Source organism: Brachyistius frenatus, unplaced genomic scaffold (genome assembly GCF_029030835.1).
Source record: "Brachyistius frenatus isolate BFR_SWC_R1_liver_20210118 unplaced genomic scaffold, ASM2903083v1 Contig_23, whole genome shotgun sequence".
Lineage (NCBI taxonomy): Eukaryota > Metazoa > Chordata > Actinopteri > Embiotocidae > Brachyistius > Brachyistius frenatus.
The window spans coordinates 4,583,641-4,603,848 of NW_027210622.1; the positions used below are offsets into that span (position 1 = coordinate 4,583,641).

A 20,208-nucleotide genomic window follows, 5' to 3' on the forward strand; every position below is an offset into this window, starting at 1 on the left:
TAACTACCTACCTACATACCTACAGTCTATGATATAATCTGAATCCATCACACAACAATAACACTGTTGATTGTGTTTCTTGCTTGTTTGTATATAATATATAGAGATATATACTGTACAGTGTATACTGTGCATTTTATATTTTATATTTTTTACTGCTATTTTATTGCTTTTCTATTATTCTATTATTATCTTATTGCTTCCTGTATGCTGCTGTAGCGAAAAAAAAAAAAAAAAAAATTCCCCCTCGGGGATTAATAAAGTAACTACCTAACCTAACCTAGAAACTCCACGTCTCCGAGGCCACCTCCCCCTGGCGGTGAGCCGCGGGAAGGACAGGCGGCTGCGCTTTGCAGGTCTCGAGCGCTCCTTCCTCTCTCGTTCGACCGGAGGGAGAGAGAGAGAGAGGGGGCGAAGAGAATGGCGGTCGTGCTGTGCACCAAATGCACGGCAGAAAGGAAAGGGCTTCGTCGGGAACTGGACTCATGGCGACACAAATTGATACACTGCGTCGGTATGATCCGTTTGCGGTTTCATATTTTGTTTAAAAAAAAAAAAAAAAAAAAAGAAGAAAAAAAAAAAAAGGGGAATAATCATCATAATGAGCGGGCTTCCGAGTGTTTTTTTTTTTTTTTTTTTTTTTTTTTTCTGCCCGGCAGCAGGAGCATCGCTACTCGTTAAACTAAGCTAGCCGTAGCGGCTCAAAGCTGGCTCCGTTTCTTTGTCCCTCTGAGCTCAGCTCAGCTCAGCTCGTGTGAGCGCGTTGGTATTGTTGTTACGTGGTCGAGAGGATCGTCGACTCGGGTTGTATTGATTGTCGTGTCGCATACAAACCCGCATTTGTTTACGGACGTAAAGCGCTTGGCTATATGCTAATGCGTTGCTAAGCTAACAACGCTGTTGATGTTATTTAGTGGGGAGAGGACGGGAGGTCGCTGCTGCGTTAAAGGAAGCTAATGTCAGTGCAATATGAGGAAAGCATTCATTTCAGGGGTCTCGGGTGACGGTTGTCCTCTTACCATTTGCTATTTTTAAAGTTGGTTTTTTTTTTTTTTTTTTTTTTTTTTGACGCGGCAGAAGCCGGTAGCGCTAACGTGAGGCTATCTTACCGTCGGGACTGTTGTGACAATCAAAAAATACACGAATCTGTTGAAAGGATGGCCGAGATGCCGACGACCAAAATGTGAGGCATAAGATTTATTTTTTTTTGCGTGGGGACTGTAGCGATGGTGTGGAGGCGGTGCAAAACTCGGATGTATATCTTTAACTTGGGAAAAAAAAAAAAAATAACGCACACAATAGACTGTGCGGGTCACAGGTTGGGCCTTTTTAGCGTGTGAAGGGTTTAACACACGTATTTTACTTTTACTGCAACTTTCTAAATCCCGCAAAAATAAGTAAATACAGTAAGTAGAAAAGGAAGCTCGAGTTTCACAGTAAACGGTCTTATGTGTTAGTCTGCTGACCCTGAATGACTGGTAATGCTGCACAGTGTTAACAAGAGTTATTTCAGCTACTGTTCCTTGTCTGTCTGGAAATCCTCTTTGGGTTTTAGTGGTAAATGCATCCACTGATCGCTACAACCCACATGTAGTGTTGCTTCATTACGGTTTTTTTTGTTTTTGTTTTTTTTAAACTTGGGAGAATCACCTCTTAAAACTTGAGCCAATCCAAATATGCAACGTTTTCTCTATGTGGGAAGCAGGACAAGGGACAAAAATGTTGTCAAGTCCCACATAAAGTGGGACACTGGTCACCCTGGATCTATGAATTGTTTGTATATTTTTTTTTTTTATCATAAAGATTGCTTATAAAGAATTGAATGTGTTGGGTGCCCTGAAGTTGATAACTGAGCCGCACAATTGTCTGTACAAATATGTTATTGCCAAATGTTGAGCACTTGAAGCATGTTTCTCTTGTTCATATCAGCTCTGACGGATTGTTTTTTGTTTATTTTGTCTCACAGGGTTTGAAAGTATCCTGGAGGGAATCTATGGCTCGTTGCTGCTGAGAGACCTCAATTTATTTGATGGTGGGTTATTTACTGTGTACATTTAAAAAGTCTCGATTATTCTGTGTAATCATAAAAGAATTACACATTCATAGAAAGAAAAAAACCAGTAATTATCAAAGCAACTTAGTTTTACAAACAAAGCATTGGTCTGTCTTTTAATGGCTTTTAGTTTCTTAACCCTCTCTGTGGTACTCAGACCCAAATTCATTTAATTCTACAGTTCAAATCCTCAGAAATGTGTCAGTTATTCAGGGGTTTTTCTTTTTGAAAGGCAACTTTACCAAACAGATGGGCATTGGTTGTGGATTTTTTTTTTCAGCCATGAATTCACACAAGTTTTATTGTGTATCTAGTGAGTATTTATTACAGCAGGATGGTCTTTGTGGGATTGAGTCACCACAAACACATATCCAGTATTGTGTGATACATTAACGTTTCCTGTTTAACAGGAATATAATGTTACTCCTTTTTGTGAAGACGGACTTCAAAATAACAAAATGTTCCTGTTCGCAGCTGCTCACTTTGGAACAAGTCACAAGTGACTCATTCTGTCGTTTTATGCCCGCGTGTCGGTCGTGGCCGGGAGTATTATGTTTTCGAGGTGTCAGGCCGTCCCTCCCCTTATCATAACCGCAATATCTCTGGACAGCCTTGAAAAAAATTTCAAATGTGGCTCAAACTTTAACTTGGACTCAAAGATTAACTGATTCGATTTTGGTGGTCAAAGGTCACCGTGACATCTCCAAACATGTTTCTGGTGACAACATGAAAATTCAATGGTCTAATTATGACAGCATTTCACACAAATGTCTTGTAGAGTGAAATAAGATAAGATTATTTTATAACTCCTATAGGGGAAATTACAGTGTTCCAGCTGTTTACATTCTAGATGAACAATATCCAGTAAAAAGTACCTCTAATAGTAAGCAAACTAAGATAAGATAGACTAATTACAATGAAGTAGAAATGTGTCTACATAAAATAAAGATATAATAGAAATAGATTTAAACTGAAATGTAAATGTATCTACAGAAGAGGTAGTTAAAGGGAGGCTGTGGCTCAGTCGGTAGAGTGGGTAATCGGAAGGTTGGTGGCTTGATCCCACCTCCTCCTGTCCACATGCCCAAGTGTCCTTGAGCAAGACACTGAACCCTAAATTGCTCCCGATGGTGAACCATCGGTGTGTTGTAAGTCGCTTCGGATAAAAGCATCAGCTAAATGAAATGTAATGTAAAGTCAAATTGTGCATATCAATGAAGTGCAGCCATACATTATTTAGGTAATGAAATGATAAAGAGATGATATTTTATATCCAAGAGGTCAACGTTACTGGGTGAACATAATTTTCTGTCAGAATATTTTTCTGTCCATTATTTAACCTCACAACTCAAACAGAAGGGGAGATCTTGACCCTATTTTACATTTGTTCAGATACTGAGTTGGTGACACTAATTTTGGGTGTTCACCTTCAAACTGTGGTGATTGTTTAGGTCTTCCTTGCTGTCTGATTGAAGATGTGTGAAGCATCCAGGTTTCTGATTTTTTTTTGTGTGTGTAATTATTATTAGCATTGTTGCTGCAACATCCATATTTGAAGCAACGTCTATTGTCATGCATACAACTTTATGAAATATCAGAATCCGTCTTCACGACATATATTAAATGAGTCTGGATAGGAAACTGTAACTTGGCTGGTTGATAGACGCAAATAACTGCAGGACAGTAATTTTAGTTTGTCTTTAAAATTATGCATAGATATTCCTTCAGTTTTCTTGTGTGAAAAGAAAGCAACTTGGATTATTGGATGATAAAACAGCCATATTTACATAGATGATGACCTCACAATTCACCTTACACTACAATAGAATAGTGTAAAGTGTAAAATAGTGTAAAATACCTACCTAAAAAAAAAAAAAAAAAATCCCCTCGGGGATTAATAAAGTAAATACCTACCTACCTAAAGATCGTCTGGCATATTATTGACAGTCTCCTTCAGATTTAAAGGTATGGCAAGGTCACCTCAGAACGGGTTTCTACCAACTTCAACTTCACCAAAGCCTCCAGCCCTGTCTGTACAGTGCACTACAAGGCACAGCGTCAGACTCAAAAGAACAACGAAGCTTTTTACAAAACATTTGCAGTTTATGTAATGTGCGGTTGCACCAGAAAACATACCAGCGGTACAACCCCCCCTGCCCTCCCCGCCCTCCCACCGCTCCTCTTTTAACAAGGCAGCTTGGTATAAAACTTGATTTAGTCGACCCCGAAGCAAGAGAATACAACACTATTTCCTCTTTGTTTAAGGGCAATCGATTTACCAGTGAGGTATTTTTATAGCATTAAAGAAAAGGCTGAATTTAGATATGACCACACCCAGTCAGAGGTTTTGCGATTTAAAAAAAAAAAAAAATCGGGGGAAGTCCCAAATGTTCCTGTGTGCATTACTGGTCACTGTGGGGCACTAAACATTAGATCAAGTTATTCGGTGCCATTCGGTACCTTAATAACACTTCTTGTTACATCTTTATTGCTTGTTTTTAAGCAGTTTCAGACACTTGATGAAATGTAAAATTGATCAAACTGGCAGCTAAACAGCCCCATCAAGTCAGGTTTGAATTAGTGTATTAGACCACTGTGTCTTTATCTGTTTCTTTATAACGGGTAGCTACACACTCCCAGCACCCCCATACGTTAACATATCCATTGACTCGCATACATTTAAAACAAAATCCTTCATAGTTCTATTTTAATTTAGCCAGCTAACCCTGAAATTATCTTTACTCCCGGTGGCTCTGCTGTGCTCATTAGCTTGTAGCTTTTACAGGCCCCAAATAGCACTTACGAGGAGCCAGCTGCCAAAACATGCAGCTTGCTTTACACTATCTGGGAATCTCAGTGAAGTCAGCAGCGTGCCATCTGGAGTTCGAGTGAGGTTAGACTGGAACATAATTAGATAATATGTGATAGAGACCTAGCAGCCATGATAAACTGCTCAGCGAAAACACTGTTTGAGTGACATTTATTTATTTGGCCCTGATCTTGTAATTTGTAATGAATTCAAGCCAACGTTTCTCTCATGTGTTTGTACTGATGACGGCTTTGTTTTCATTAAGCAGCCTTCGTCTTTAATTTGATGGCCCGAAACTGTTGATTATCACCTCTTTGATTAAAATAACGGAATTAAACATATTGATTGTTTAAAAATAAAAGCTCTACTGCTATAAATGAAAATAAACAAAATACTCCGCACATATTTGTTCTCTCACCTGTCTGTAAAACATTCTGCAGTGCAAGAGTTTCCTGCTGAAATTCCTGCACTCTCTATTGTCATATTAGGTTTGGCTATTATGACAGTATAGCTCATAAAAGGATTAAGAAACATTTCAGTAACATGTTCAATTTTCATGTTGAATAAAATTATTGTGAAGATGCCTTTTGAAAACCACTGCAGCCTCTTGTCAAATTGCATATACAGTGAACCCTCGTTTTTCGCGGGGGTTACGTTCCAAATAGAAACAGTGATAGGGGAAATCCGTGAAGTAGTAACCTTTATTTTACAATTGAAATAGATAGAACTGGACATTAAATATATCTATGTTACATATAGTCGTAATGTGATTTCAATGCACGATGCAAATCCGTGAAGCAGCGAGACCGTGAAAGGTGAACCGCGTTATAGCGAGGGTTCACTGTACCTGTTTGATGATCCATGATGGATACTGATTCATGAATGCCTGTTTATATGTTATTTTTTTCTTTCAGACTGTGAGCCTGAAGAGGTGGATGACTGGTCCCCAGAAGCAAGCTCCTCTCCATGTTCATTCTGCAACATTTCCCCAGACAAACTCAATGTAAGAACCATCCTCATAATCCACAAATAGTGGTTGTATTTTGCCCTGCAACCACCCAGTTCTATTTTAAGATACTGACTTTTATAGTATGTCATACACTCATAAGAAAAACAGATGAATAAAGTACCCTTTTTCTTTTTTTCATGTAGGATCCAGTACCTGCAGCCACGTCGCCCCTCTCCTCCCCCTCTGATTACTCTCCTTGTCAGGCACCGACCACCTCCGAGAGCAGCCAATCAGCACAAAGGTTCCTCCAAGCTGTGTTTCACAAAAAAGGTGAGTCAGGTGTGTCTCTGCTTGTGAACCAATGATATTCTAAACCTACTGCCATAGGCGCATGGCTGTCAGCCTTCTACTTGTAATTATTCAGTTACTCTCCGGATAGAATAATTAGCAGCAACAATAACAATACTCCAATTCAGTGTTATTAAAAAGCAGCACTGTCTGCTTTCATTTGTCTGCCTTGGTAAATAGATTTTCTTGGGGGTAAAGGGGCAGATTCAATTTTTTCACAAAGCAGAATATTTGCTACACAGTTGGTTTCCATTTTACGCACTAAGGTTTGAAATATCCTCTGATTTTGCTGTTGCAACACCAGTACAGTGGAGGTGAATTAAATTAAATTTGTGATAAAGATTAAACTTGATACGTCTCTCCACGACCCATGTCCTGGCTCCTCCGAATATTGCTGACCTTGTTGTTATTTGTTAACAGTTTATTATAGGGAAATGTCTTGCGAATGACTGATTATCTATCAGCACAAGCTTTCCTAGTATATAAGGAGTCCTTTAATTTACCATCAAACTATTTCCGAGGTTGAGATGAGTTCTGAATCTGAAGGTGACTCAGTATAGTAAGATGTCTTCTGTTTTCCATAGAAACCCATCCTTGTAGTTTACAAAGTTGGGAGTAGGAGTGGATGGTATGGATGAAATCCTTCATAATGTTATATGTAGTTTTATATCTCAATATTGATAAATATTGTTATATAATAATATGATTTTTTTTTTCATAGCCATGAAAAATTGTAAAGGTGCAAAAACCATAGAGGAATACCAAATAAAGTGCACCATCAACTAAATGACCCAACTGACCACAGTGACCTGCCACAGTTACCATGGTATAAACATCTTATCAAAATATTTCTCTGCTTGTATTAATACTTCACTTTCTCATGTATTTATCAATAGGAGTTCCTTGTAATTTAGGATGTTTTTGAAACACTTATCACTTTCGCTGCTAATGGGGTGGGACCAGGAGAGATGTTTGTCACAGTGGAGCTCTTCTTCAGTGATCAAAAATACCGTCTCTCATTTCTTATCCTTGTCATCATTGGCAAGATGGCGCGGTGGATGGCAGCCTCGGTAAATTGCTCTCTCCTGCTTTTTGCGATTTTGTTTATTTGCGTGGTTTTCTGTTGTCTCATACACCAGGGAGGAACTCTTAAAGTTCCAGCTATCCTCTGGTAAAACCTTTTCTCCAGTTTTCACCGAACCAGAAAGATTTACGGAGGTATTAGTCGGAGGAGCAGCAGCTCTCTGTAGGATTTGCCGGAGACACCGTGAGAAGTGAGCTGGAGCGCTTGTTAGACTGAGGCAGCGCAGTTTTCCAACTGCGCTTCCATCCATACATCTGGCGAATGTCCGTTCTCTGGCCGACAAGATGGACACACTGCTGCTTCCTAACAGTAAGAATCCGGACTTCTACAGATCTGCCGCCCTGTGCTTCACTGAACCTTGGCGTGCTGAGCACATCCCGGATACGCTTCACCTGTCGGCATTCCACCTCCACCGAGCGGACCGCGTAGCAAAGCTATGGAATCTGTTTTTATACAAACAAAGGTTGGTGTACAGAAGTCACGGTGTTACAGAAATCATCAGTCCTCACTTAGAGACCCTGTTCATGAACTGTAAACCTTTTTACTCGCCGCGGGAGTTCTCCTCGTTTATTCTGGTCGGCGTTTACATCCCTCCGGAGGCCAACATGGAGAAAAATCCATCCAGACTCCCTGCTCATCCAGCATGTGTCAGCGCTTTCAAAAACAGAAGATCAGGAAAGCACCAGGGCCAGTCGGTGTGTCTCCGTCCTGTCTGAAAGCCTGCGCTGACCAGCTGGCCTCCATCTTCATGCAGATCTTCAACAAATCCCTGGAGCTATGTGAAGTTCCCTCCTGCTTCAAACGCTCCACAATCATCCCGGTTCCCAAAAAACTTCATCACAGGACTAAATGACTACAGACCCGTCGCCCTGACGCCTGTCGTCATGAAGTCCTTTGAAAGACTGGTGTTGTCCCACATGGGCAGGCCCCCTGCTGGACCCCTGCAGTTTGCCTACCGGGCAAACGGGTCGGTGGATGATGCAGTCAACATGGGAATGCACTACATCCTGCAACACCTCGACTCCCCAGGGACATACGCACGGATGATGTTTGTGGACTTCAGCTCGGCGTTCAACACCATCATCCCGGAAACCAAACTCCCCCTCCACACCAAACTTACCCAGCTCACAGTGTCAGCTTCCATCTGTCAGTGGATCTCAAACTTGTTGAATGACAGGACGCAGCAGGTGAGTCTGGGAAACATCCCATGCAGCACCCGGACAATCAGCCCTGGCGCCCCCCAGGGGTGTGTGCTCGCCCCTCTGCTCTTCTCCCTCTACACCAACGACTGCACCTCAGGAGACTCGTCTGTGAAACTTCTGAAATTTGTAGAGAACACAACGGTCATCGGCCTCATCTGGGACGGTGATGAGTCTGAATACAGACGGGAAGTTGAACAGCTGGTTTTCTGGTTCAGTCAGAACATCCTGGAGCTGAACCCGGTCAACACTGTGGAGATGACAGTGGACTTCAGGAGGAGCCCCCCAACACTGCCCTCCATCACCATCCTCAACAACACCGTGTGTGCTGTGGAAACCTTCAGGTTTCTGGGATCCAAAATCTTCCAGGACCTTAAGTGGGGGTCCTACATCAACTCCATCATCAAGAAGGCCCAGCAATGGATGTACTTCCTGCGGCAGCTCAAGAAGCTCAACCTGCCCCAGGAGCTGCTGATCCATTTCTACTCAGCGATAATCCAGTCTGTTCTCTGCACTTCTATCACCGTCTGGATTGGATCGGCCACCAAACAGGACAGGAACAGACTACAATGGACAGTCATGACTGCAGAGAAAATTATCGGTGCCGACCTGCCCTCCATTCAGGACTTATACTCATCCAGAGTCAGGAAACGGGCAAGTAGCATCTCTGCAGATCCATCCTACCCTGGACACTGTGTTTCAGCTCCTCCCCTCTGGGAGGCGCTACAGAGCACTGTGCACCAAAACAACCAGAAAGAGAGACAGTTTCTACCCACAGACCATCACTCTGCTAAACAGTTCACATGTTCGATATCATTGGATCTTTTGCACGACACCCAACCGCATCAGCATCATTTGCACAAGGCGCAATTGCACCATTGTTCAGGTGTATGTATGTATATATATATGTGTTTTTTAACTGTATATATGTCTATTTATGTTTTATATGTTTTATGTCTGTCTGTTTTTGTTTTTGCACACTGAGAGAACAAGTTACAACTAGTCAAATTCCTTGTATGTAATAGCATACCTGGCCAATAAAGCTGATTCTGATTCTGTAATCATGCTCATCATGTTCCAAGTTGAAACCACTCTTTTTTTACCTTCTATCTGCATGTGTGTTTTCTTGGTTAGATGTGTCACTGGGCTGCAATACCAACATCCCTTCGGTCGCCCAGGAGCTGATGAAGAAGATGATACATCAGTTTGCCTTGGAGTACGCGTCCAAGTGCCTACTCCACGCCAATACAAATGGTGTTACAAGGACCTCTTCGCCCTCATCAGAAACATCAGACGCCCCTCTGGACCTCACAGTGAGCCGAACCCAGGAGGAGAAGGAGAGTGAACCTGAACCAGGTAGGCAAAGCATTAACTACAATAACATGGACATCCCCTGAAGGAACCAAACCACTGTACTCGGACCCTAAACAGTTTGAATTAATTTGCCTTGTAACAGACGCCGTGCTTGACCTCTCCAACCGAAACTCTGCCTGCTCAGCAACTTCATCGTCATCATCTAATCACAAAGCGTCAGGGTAAGAGTTTTTCTTGCATTGCTGCTGGTCTTGTGAATGTTTGAGGATGACTATGATCTATTAGTTAAAACTGGGAGTTCTTCTTAAACACAATAATGGATTTACGTGACCTAAGCATTTTTGTGCACATCCACGATGACTAAAACTTAACTTTGCTTTAGGAAATATTTGTCTTTTACCTAAATAACAAAGTAAACAATCAAAAATATTTTTGTAATCAAAATTCCACTTAGTTCAGCAGTGATTTTGAGATTTTTTTTTTTTTTTTTACAAACAAACTTAAAGATGTCTTCATAAATAGCTCTTATCAATCTCATTTTGAATTGGTATAAAAGCTTAACTTAAACATGCACAGTCAGAGCAAATAAAAGTCATAATTCCATTTTATCAAAGGTACCTGAGTGAACTATATTTTGTTGAGTTTTTATTTTTAGTTAATGTGTTGAATTAGTAGTACTGAACACAACTTTATCCCTAAGGATTGGGGCTAAGGATAGCTCAGTAAAGCCGATACCCATTGGTTAAAAAAAGGCCTCGACACCCTTAGAGTTCAGTTCTGTTGACCAAAGAAGTTGTATAGCATGACAAAGATTGAGAGGTTAGCATCAATACTGTTATATTACTGTCATTTTGTATCAGTGCTGCTTGATGTAAATCAGCTAATTGATGCCTCATTGATATGCATACTCTTTTTTTCTTTTCTTTTTTTTTGTCAGTGTGTTGAGTCAGGTTATTTAAGTCACTCTGAGGAGCTAGCTTGTGTTTGGTGTTTTGGTTCTATGGGGTTGACTCTTTTATCTCTTGAGCGGTAACGTCACAGCAATGGCCGTATCATAACATTTGCTAACAGCTCAGGATTGTACAATGAGGTGAACATTGCAGTACCTCACAACGATTTTACCTCCTCTTTTTTTTTTTTTTTTTTTTTTTACTGAATCAGTAATGATGAGTTTGATTATTCGACCTTCAAGCATGTAGGACTCTCACTGGATATCACAAAACTACAGGGGTTGTATGTGAGCGCCACAGTAACCCCAGCCATTCACAGACTGTCCCACCTGGACGTGAAGAGGCTTTGCCACACACAAAGAATGTGTGTGTGCAAGACACACACGGCAGCAGTGTGTATATGTGTGTGTGTGTGTGTGTGTGTGTGTGTGTGTGTGTGTGTGTGTGTGTGTGTGTGTGTGTGTGTGAGGGCCCAGAAACAGACTGAGAACATACAGACACGAAACTATCAGTCGCAGTGATGTTACCAACACAAGGCATAAAGGAGTGGACCCCTCGCTCTGCACCCCCCCTGTCCCCCTGTCCCCTATGCCAAAATCAAACCCCCTCCATCACCTCCATCCTGACCCTGCTGTTTGGTCCTCCCATCCCTAGGAGGCAGCGCAGGCAGAAGGAGTACACTGAGAGGAGCTGGGAGCTGTCTGAGGGGTTGCTGTCCAAGGCTTTGAAGGATATTCGTTCAGGGAGGCTGCAGGAGCAGCGGGCCGCGTTGCTTTATGGGATACCTCTTCAAACCCTGAGGCAAGGTCTGGACAGCTGGGCAGAGGGGAGGCTGGGGATGCTGCATCAACTTACACCAGGAAGCAGAGATTTCAGGGATGAAGTGACATCGTACAATGTGATGTCATCGATGTTAGGCGGCGAAGCCCGTCTGGTTCTGCAGAAAGTGGCGGCATGGGCAGAGCGGGCAGAAATTGGAGGAGCTGCCGAGGAAAATGGAGACTTTAGTTTCCCTTCATCTGCTCTGACCTTTTATCAGCCGAGGAGTCTCCAGAAGACCCTTCCTCACGGTTTTCCCCAGCTCAGGGATGCTCTCCAGCCCCCACCAAGCCCCACTCCCAGTCCTGAGCCACCCACACCTCTGCGTATTCCTCAGATTCGTTCCATGTCTGACCACAACAGGTCAGTCTCAGCTGAGAATTGCAGCGTGGCGGAAAACCTACATCAACGTACCTCATCGACCGAAGGTACTGCCAGTTCATCGACAGCAGCTGCCAGGCCTTCGTCTCTCTTCAAGCTCAGACCTCCACTCTTGGCACAAGGCTGTCCGGGCAGTGCCAGCCAGTCACCTCATCACCTGGGACTACGTGGATCTTCACTGGATGAGCCAGAAGAGGGGGCGGGTTGCCGGGATAAAGACAAGCAACCCAGAAAGAAACGCGGGAGATACCGCCAGTACGACCACGAATTGTTGGAGGAGGCCATCACTATGGTGATGGCTGGCCGCATGAGTGTGTCCAAGGCCCAAGGGGTTTATGGGGTGCCCCATAGCACACTGGAATACAAAGTCAAAGAGCGTACTGGGACACTGAAGAACCCTCCCAAGAAGAAGTCCGCCAACTTAAGCTCATCAAGTTCCAACTCGTCCGGTTCTGGTACCGCGACCAGTTCCACTAACTCAGGGAGTCTTGCCTCAGCTGCTGACGCGAAAAGGTTCTAGACCACAGAACGCCTCAAACTCCTCAGCACTTGAACACATCACCTCGTACAAGATACACATTTTCTGGAGACACTTGTTTAAACACAACACATGCCTTTACAAACTACACAGATATTAATATTCAGGTCTTTTAACCATGTGTCTGTAATGTGACAGTCATACTTAAAGCTGTGTTTCTCTTGCTTAGTCCTGGGTTTGATTTAAAGCAGCTACAAAGTACAGCATTTTTTTAAAGAAGCAGTTGTGCTCAGGTCAGCTTTTGTTTTCAGGGGCTGCTAAATTCAACAAACTCGTCAGAGCTTCAGTTTTTATCACTACAACAAAAAACAAATCTTGAAAGATACTGCTTTCATTATTATCTGTTTTCTGGTATCAGCGAATCGTATTGATCCAGTTGTGCGTTAGATAATTAATATTATTATAAATAAAGGGCTGCAAATAATTATTTTCATTATCGATTAATCAGTCTAATCAATTAGCTGTTTTAGTCTTTAATATGGGATTAAATGTTAAAAAAAAAAAAAAAAAACGTTGACCAGTGATTCCCAAAAGCTCAAAGTGCAACCTAAAAAACATTTTGATTAGTCCCGACCAACAGTACCAAACATAAGATATTCCGTTATCATCATGGAGGACCCAGAAATCATTCATATCTAAGAAGCTGGAATCAGATAAATTTAGCATTTTGATTCATCGATTAGAAAAATGTTGGAAAATGTTTCTCTATCAACGAATCAATTAATCATTGCAGCTCTATTTGTTGTCTTTAGTTTTTGGACGGTAGTGGATTCTATGGCACAGAGGTATGAGCTCTTAAACCAATAAGCCAATCACCCAAAAATGATTCTGCCACTGCTTTGATAATTGATTATTTGTTTGTGTGTTAATTTATGGAATGTTTTGTTATCATCACCAAATATACTCCAGTTCTAGATTCCTAAAAGTGAGACTTTTCTCTGACTTGTGTGATATGGAATATTTTTGGTTTTTGTTCTGCTCTTCAGCATTTTGAACCTGCCCTAACGATCAATTGATCAATCAAGAGAATAATAGTCAATTATGAAAATAACATTGAGTTGCAGCCCTATTTTGTGGACAAATCGGTGCTTGTTTTGGTGTTGTTAGAAGATTTGTAGTATAGTAAAATGATACCAGTATTATCCTGTGAAGGACCTTCAGGACCTTCTACGCTTGTAGTTTCTCCTCGAGGAGAGAAACTGACATTGATTGTTGTCCAAAAGATTTCCGAGAACCAAGCATGAGAAACACAGTCGTGGACCTCTTCAAGCTAAGAAATGAAGTGTGACTCATGTTTGCTTAGTTGTTAGATTATTAGGTTATTCAGGTTTGATTCAATTCTTAATGCTCCTCGGTAATGGAGCACTGATGATTGTCATTTGCAGCTTTCTATCTCTCTCTGGGTATCTTACCTCGGCTATCCAAGTGACTTAGAGCCATTATAACAAATGAAAAACTCATTACTGTTGTCGGACACCTCTACAAACAGGGAGATTGTACAGTATAAACTGCTGTGGTGGCTACATCTTAATTGAGTTTTGGTGTAAGAGATTAGTTTAGCCATTTTGTGTCCACCTGGTTTCCTTTTATTTTGGTGCGAGCTAGTCTGAACATTGTATTGAGTGTAGTTGGAATGCAAATGTGCAGCATGTTTTAAAATGTGCACTGATAAGCTTGGGAAATGTATGTTATTGTGCACTTGTACTGTTTGTGAAAGATGTTCTTTTATTATCACAGATATTTACTAATTCTGCTACTGTAGCTGTATTACCGTAAACCTCATACATGACTGCTGCTTAACTTTACTTTGCGGGACCTGTTTTCCTGACACAAAGACGCGTAGCTACGACGAGAACTGTTTTCAGCTAATTATTCAAAGGTGACCTGCGGCGTAGCGCGCGAATCCAAACTAACGGCTGTGCGGATAGGGTTTAATTTTGTATTATTGGTTGATTGTGTCGGCTACTGGAGGTCACAGTAGTTTAAGGTTTTGGTGAAAGTTGCCAGCGTGACCGTCGGCATTGCTTAGTGCAAGGCTTACATGCTACTTTGTCCGCGTCTGGAAAAATGCTAATTGTTGCGTCTCCACTCACGTCTGCCTATTTTCATTAACAGTGCTACTACCAAAGCAGCATTTCAGGGTTACCCACACAAAGCTGCTTCGATTTGTTTTGCTTGTGATGTCGTCTTGCCTGTTTCTCACTCTATCTCTCTCGCGCGCTCTCTCTACTAACCTCTTTGCCACATATACCTCTGAACTTTACCTGCCTATAGCCCAGTGTCAGGTTTCACATGAAGACCTCTGTGTTAGGATACTGAATCTGTTGGGGTACGAGCTCTTATTAACTTAGGAAAACTTACAAGCTCTTTATCGCTCACCTAAGTGTAAATCTATCGCCCTCGACGCTTAAACTTCTGCAGGGAGATTAATGTACGGTCAGCCATTTGGTGGAGTGTAAAAGAATTGAGAAAAACGGTTGAAATTCTGCCCTGGGGCATTTACAGTAGATCTGCCATGTTCTCAGCAGGTTATCTTTGTGTATGCTATTTTGAAGGTAATTGTGACGTTATTAAGTGTTATTTATTTATTTATTTTTAAGCATCTTTTTTTTTTTTGTCGTAATATTACGTGGCAGATTTCAACCTTTTTAACTTTGGCAACCATCCAAATGGTGACGTCTCCGCTCCTGAATGTCTCCGCTCGTAACGGTACACAGTGCCTGTGTCTGGGGCTACAGCTTAGTGCAGCATGATATCTCTACTCTGGGAGTTATCTGCTATTTCTAACAAAGGGCCAGTCTGTAAACAAGCCCAAACACCTCTTGAGAAAAAGAGAATTGTCATTGTGGAATCGTATTGCAGTATATTCTGGGAACACACCTGGGCTTTGAGATTAAGGCATTTTTGTTGTTGTTGTTGTTGTTGTTGTTTTTATTTTATTTTTGGACTGACCTGCTGGCAAATCTTCAAAGCATCTTGATATAAATCTGCTATTTATGCATAAATCAATTATTGCACTATGATTTCCAAGAAGCATTTTTATTGTAGGAATCTGTTTTGTGTTGTTACTGCATACTTATTCATTGATTGTGCTTCAGAATTGTGATTTTACTAGTTTGATTGTAGTAGTTCTTGATTTGTAATGGAGCACTTTGATGCAATGTGATATATGTATCGCTACAACTGCATGAACGCTTTTAATGTTTGCTTATAATTTATTTAGTCCAGAAATGGCACTCCTGATAATTGTGGTTGTTTAGTGCTTATGTTACTATGAAATTATTTAAGTGATTTAAAAACTAATTTTAATATAACAAACAAACTCAACAATAACACTACAGAATGTAACACTCTTGCATCCAGCCTAGTTGAACCTTGACAAGGTTTGGACGCATACAGCTGGGGAGTGTCCATTATCAAAAAAATGTTACCGTTATTAAATCAATGACTTGATTTTGTAGTGAAAGATTTCACTCACAGGACCTTAATTAACTCTTGAATCCTTTGAACATTAAATGTTTTTTTGAGCTGTTAGTTTGTTGGCGAAAGTGCTGTTGAAAAAAAACAAAACAAAAAAAAAACATTTCAGTTTGAGCGTTTCAACAATCGTTCCTTCTGCTTTTAGCGGAGTGTTATAATTTGCCTTCAGCAGCATATCAATAAAACAGTTCTCTAATCTTATTAGTTGCTTGTCGTAATTTTACACAACGGTTTGCTTCAGGGTATTTGAACAGTTGACTTTTGTTTGAGTGTTTTTCAGGAATTGATCAGTCATGCTGGTTTGATCAGATTTAACATTGACAATCCTGATTAGTAAAAGGCCTTCAATTTGCTCTGACGACCCCAAAACTCTCCGGCAAAAGGCCACTTTTTAACACGTGTTTTTTTTTATTTTGTCATAAACAGACTATACTTATGGAGAACTTTATCATATCTGTACACAACTACTCGTGTGGATATTTTTATCTTATGTCTATTTTAAAGAATAACCCTGCTCCTGCTCGTAAATGCAGCCGACGCAATGGGCTGCAGCTACCGCATGCTACATAACATCTGTAACACAGCAATATGGAAAAAAAAAAAAAAAAAAAAGCACATGGATGAAGTGGAAATCAAATACCAGGCAGTAAAAATGATAAGCCTAACACGATAAAAAGTTAATTGTATTGTTGTTGAAAACACGGTCAAGACTTTGTTCTGGTTGTATGAGTGCTTGTCTGTTGTTGATCATTTGAAACTGGGTTCAGCCAAGAGTAAAACCTCCTAACTCCAGTTTTCACCTTTTTGCCTCCAGCTCCCTGCTGCCGCCATTCACAGAAGAACGGGGAAATCTGGGACAGCGGGGGTCGAAGTTTCCGTCTGCGTTGGAAGCAGTTCTCGGTTCTCTCTGCCCACCACACCGATCCTTGCTCTACCAGATCCTGAAGCTGGCACACCAGGAAAAACTGCTGCCGTTCCTTAATAGCAGACCTATGGGTCAGACTGAATCTCACTGCTGTCCCTGTGGTATAAACCCACAGGGTAACGTTACTCCTCATTCAGTCCCATTTAGTGAATGTAAAGCCCAGGACTGCGGCGTGTTCTACCCTTTAACTGATTGTGATCATCAGAGTCATGACAGTGCAGTGTATCATCCAGGAGACTCCGGGTCTAGCTGTAGCATCCATCACTACCCTTTCAAAGACTGTAACAGTGAAGGTCAGCGGGGCTGCGGCTGCGGCGGTGTGCAGAGGTGCAGGATGGAAACCTACACTGTTCGGTGCTCTCAGAAGCTGCACTGCAGTTCCTGCCGAAGCCTGACCGCGGGTCGCATTAACAACTCGGTGTGTTCGTGTGCATCCTCTCCTCCGTTATCCCCGCCCCCTTCGCTGTGCACTTCCTCCTCCAGTTTATGCCCTTCCTCACAAATATGTTATAACCAACACAACTCCTCCTCCTGTCCCTCTAATCTAAACTTCATTTGTCTGACACAAGTCAGGGATACAAAAGAAAGAGGGGTTGGGGATGGGGATCCTCCTTGTCCTGTCCTGAACAGAGAGCAGAGCCCCTCTCCTCCCCCTCTTTCTCCTATCCCCTCGGACATCAGCAAGAAAACGGATGAAAAACCGCCCTCCCTCCTTCATCATGGACAGGAGGAGGAGGAAGAAGAGACTGACCTCACAGTTAAAAATAGTCATCTAGGTGCAACCCACTGGGAAACAGATGTCAATACAGCTGTGGAGGATGAGCTACAATTAAAGACGGCAGGAAGTCGTCAGGCCGAACAGAACCCAAGTGGGATTTTTCTGCAAGATGTTATGAATCGCTTCAGTGAGAAACTAGAGACAATCAGGCCTCTAGACAAGGACCCAACTCTGGTTTCTACTGCCATCTATGTTTCTGAGAAGGAGCAGCTGCAGACCCCCTCAACCAGTCAGAACCAGCAGTTTCATGCTGATGCCCATCTGACTGAAATCATCACCACGGTGCTTCACACAGGCAGTGCTAGTGACTACAACCTAAGTGAGCTGTTCAATCGCCATGACAACAGAGGGCCCACGTCACCTAACACCCGTTCCCGTCGTCGTCAGGAAGTTCTCGCTGCTATAGCAACACCTGCCGGTGATGCTTCAACCAGACGGCATACTTTACAAATTAAACGGGAATTTGCAATGCTCGATCAGTCGCGCACGAGAAAAAAGGTGCTGCCAGCAAAGAAGGCAAGACTGAAAGAAGAAAATGTTACTGTAACTACATCATGCACTTCATCAGACCCAAACCAAGTCAAAGAGGTGTCAAAAAGAGAAACTGAAGTAGGCGTTGAACCTGTACAGAATCACAGAGTTAGGGAGGGACCACTGAACTTGCTTTCTCCAGAAAGTGATGGGAATGGAGTAAAAGACGAGATACAGGCAGTTATAATAACGGAAGAAGTTCAGATCATCAAAGCAGAAGAGAAAGAAAGAGAAATATCCAGTGAGGAAACAGATCGTACTTTGTCGGGTATTCAAATATGCACCCCTGAACTAGAGAGCAAGTATATCAAACCGGGCTCAGAAGACGATAATGTACGAGAACAGGGGACTACAGTGACTGCAAACTCAGGAAAACTGTGCGCTGGGCCCTGTGAAGAAGATGGGATGTGTCCCAGCGCTGAAAGTGATGGGAACCATGAAGAACCCCCATTAGGTCAAAGCTCTGACACTGACAACGTACAGGATGAAGGTAAAGATTTTTATTGTCCCGTTACAGATAGACCGAAATGTCAATCAGACGACTCCAAGGAGGCAAGAAGATCCAGGAGAAACATCGTCCCTCCACAGCGGTTCTCCTCCTACGTCACAGAGCCCAGGAAGATGTTCTTTGTCGCATGTTTCACTGGAAGCATCTTTAACAATGGCGCACAAAAGGACAAGGTTTTGACATCTAGCACCTCGAATGCCTTATCCAAAGATGCAGATGCTGAGGACACCCATCTTGAACACGCAGAGCAACTTGCCTTTGAGTCAAGACAAAGTGAACAATGTGGGCCATCTTTCGCGGAGTCAGAAGACCAATGCCAGGTCTCTGCACAAACTGTGGCTGCGAGAGAGAACAGTCCTAAAAAACACCGCTCGGACAGTAAGACAGATGACAGCGACCGTGACGCAACACCTCTTGGAAGGCTACGATCATCACCAAGAAGAGCGCAGGTGTCAGAGGTGCCTGGAGGCTCATCAAATACAGATGTCACCACCAAGTCTGCTACCTGTGTTAAGAGCCCTCCCATCTGCCAATTCCAGTACACTAGTCCAATCAAGCTCATGTTCGTGTCAACAGTAAAAGATAAGGAAGGAATCAAATATAGTCTGAAATCAGCCGGCTCTGGTTCTGGTACACAAGCAGAAGAACCCTTTGACCCCTGCGTAGAGTCTTCATGGTCAGGAACACCTCAGAAGCACAAAAGCCAGAGCAACGAGTCTGTAGCATCACCAGGAAAATCTATTTTTTCACCACTAAAATCTGCTACCTCACGCACAAGATCTTCTTGTTCACCAACCAAGACACCATCTTCACCAGTCAAGTCTGCTTCTTCACCAAAGTCTGCCTCTTCACCAAGGTCAGCCTCCTCGTCACCTAAAAATGGTTCCAGAAGATCCAGCGAAAGTACTCCAACTAAGCGTGTAGCTGGACCCGAGAGCCAGGGATCACCAGGTAACTTGCCATTTCTCCATGAAACCACTCCTACAAAAAGGCGTCCAGGCCGGCCAAAGAAGCTGGGACCACAGCTGGAGCAAAAAGCCAAGAGGCCAATTGGTCGACCACGTAAGCAGAAGGCTGTGGAGTCCGCGACGGTGGCAAAAACAGAAGCTGGGAAATGTCTTCAAGCATCTGATACGGAGGAGAATGTAAACAAGAACCTCAAAATAACAGTGGTGTATGGTCGTTCTAGAAGAAACAAACGAATGGTGTCGGAGGGCTTTGACCAGCTACAAACAGAATTCCATGATGCTTGTCAAGCAGTAGGTCTTAAAGGGGACTTGGGCATTTTGCTGCACAAATCTCAGACCAGCACGGGTAGTATCAAAACAGCCTCAGAGGAGTTGCATTTTGTCAACCCTGCAAAAGAGCCCGCCCCTCAGTCCAGCAGTAACATCAAATGTCAGCAGAAGGATGATTCTGTCCCCTCAAGGAAACCAGGTAGACCTGCAAAAGTAAAAATCTCTGGAATTTCAGTTACTGTAACTACAGTGTCCCCTCGGCAACGCAAAATTCAGTTAAATAAAGATACCCGGCGGTCACCCG

At 42.5% G+C, this 20,208-nt stretch overlaps 1 protein-coding gene across 1 annotated transcript; it reads left to right on the top strand.

Moving 5' to 3' along the window:
- The first annotated feature begins 392 nt into the window (after window positions 1-392).
- On the top strand, window positions 393-16,123 carry lcorl (ligand dependent nuclear receptor corepressor-like). The gene is made up of 7 exons (XM_069697551.1): window positions 393-514; window positions 1,967-2,032; window positions 5,777-5,865; window positions 6,015-6,141; window positions 9,577-9,798; window positions 9,899-9,977; window positions 11,361-16,123. The coding sequence occupies exons 1-7, from the start codon at window positions 421-423 to the stop codon at window positions 12,424-12,426; spliced, it is 1,743 nt and encodes a 580-aa protein (XP_069553652.1). The 5' UTR covers window positions 393-420; the 3' UTR covers window positions 12,427-16,123.
- The last annotated feature ends 4,085 nt before the right edge of the window (window positions 16,124-20,208 follow it).

What these genes read in the sequence shown, in the direction of transcription:
- lcorl (XM_069697551.1), top strand. Translation starts at nt 421, where the DNA reads ATGGCGGTCGTGCTGTGCACCAAATGCACGGCAGAAAGGAAAGGGCTT. An exon ending in CAAATTGATACACTGCGTCG is followed by an intron (nt 515 to 1,966) that starts GTATGATCCGTT and finishes TTTGTCTCACAG; the next exon opens with GGTTTGAAAGTATCCTGGAG. An exon ending in TCTAATCACAAAGCGTCAGG is followed by an intron (nt 9,978 to 11,360) that starts GTAAGAGTTTTT and finishes TCCCATCCCTAG; the next exon opens with GAGGCAGCGCAGGCAGAAGG.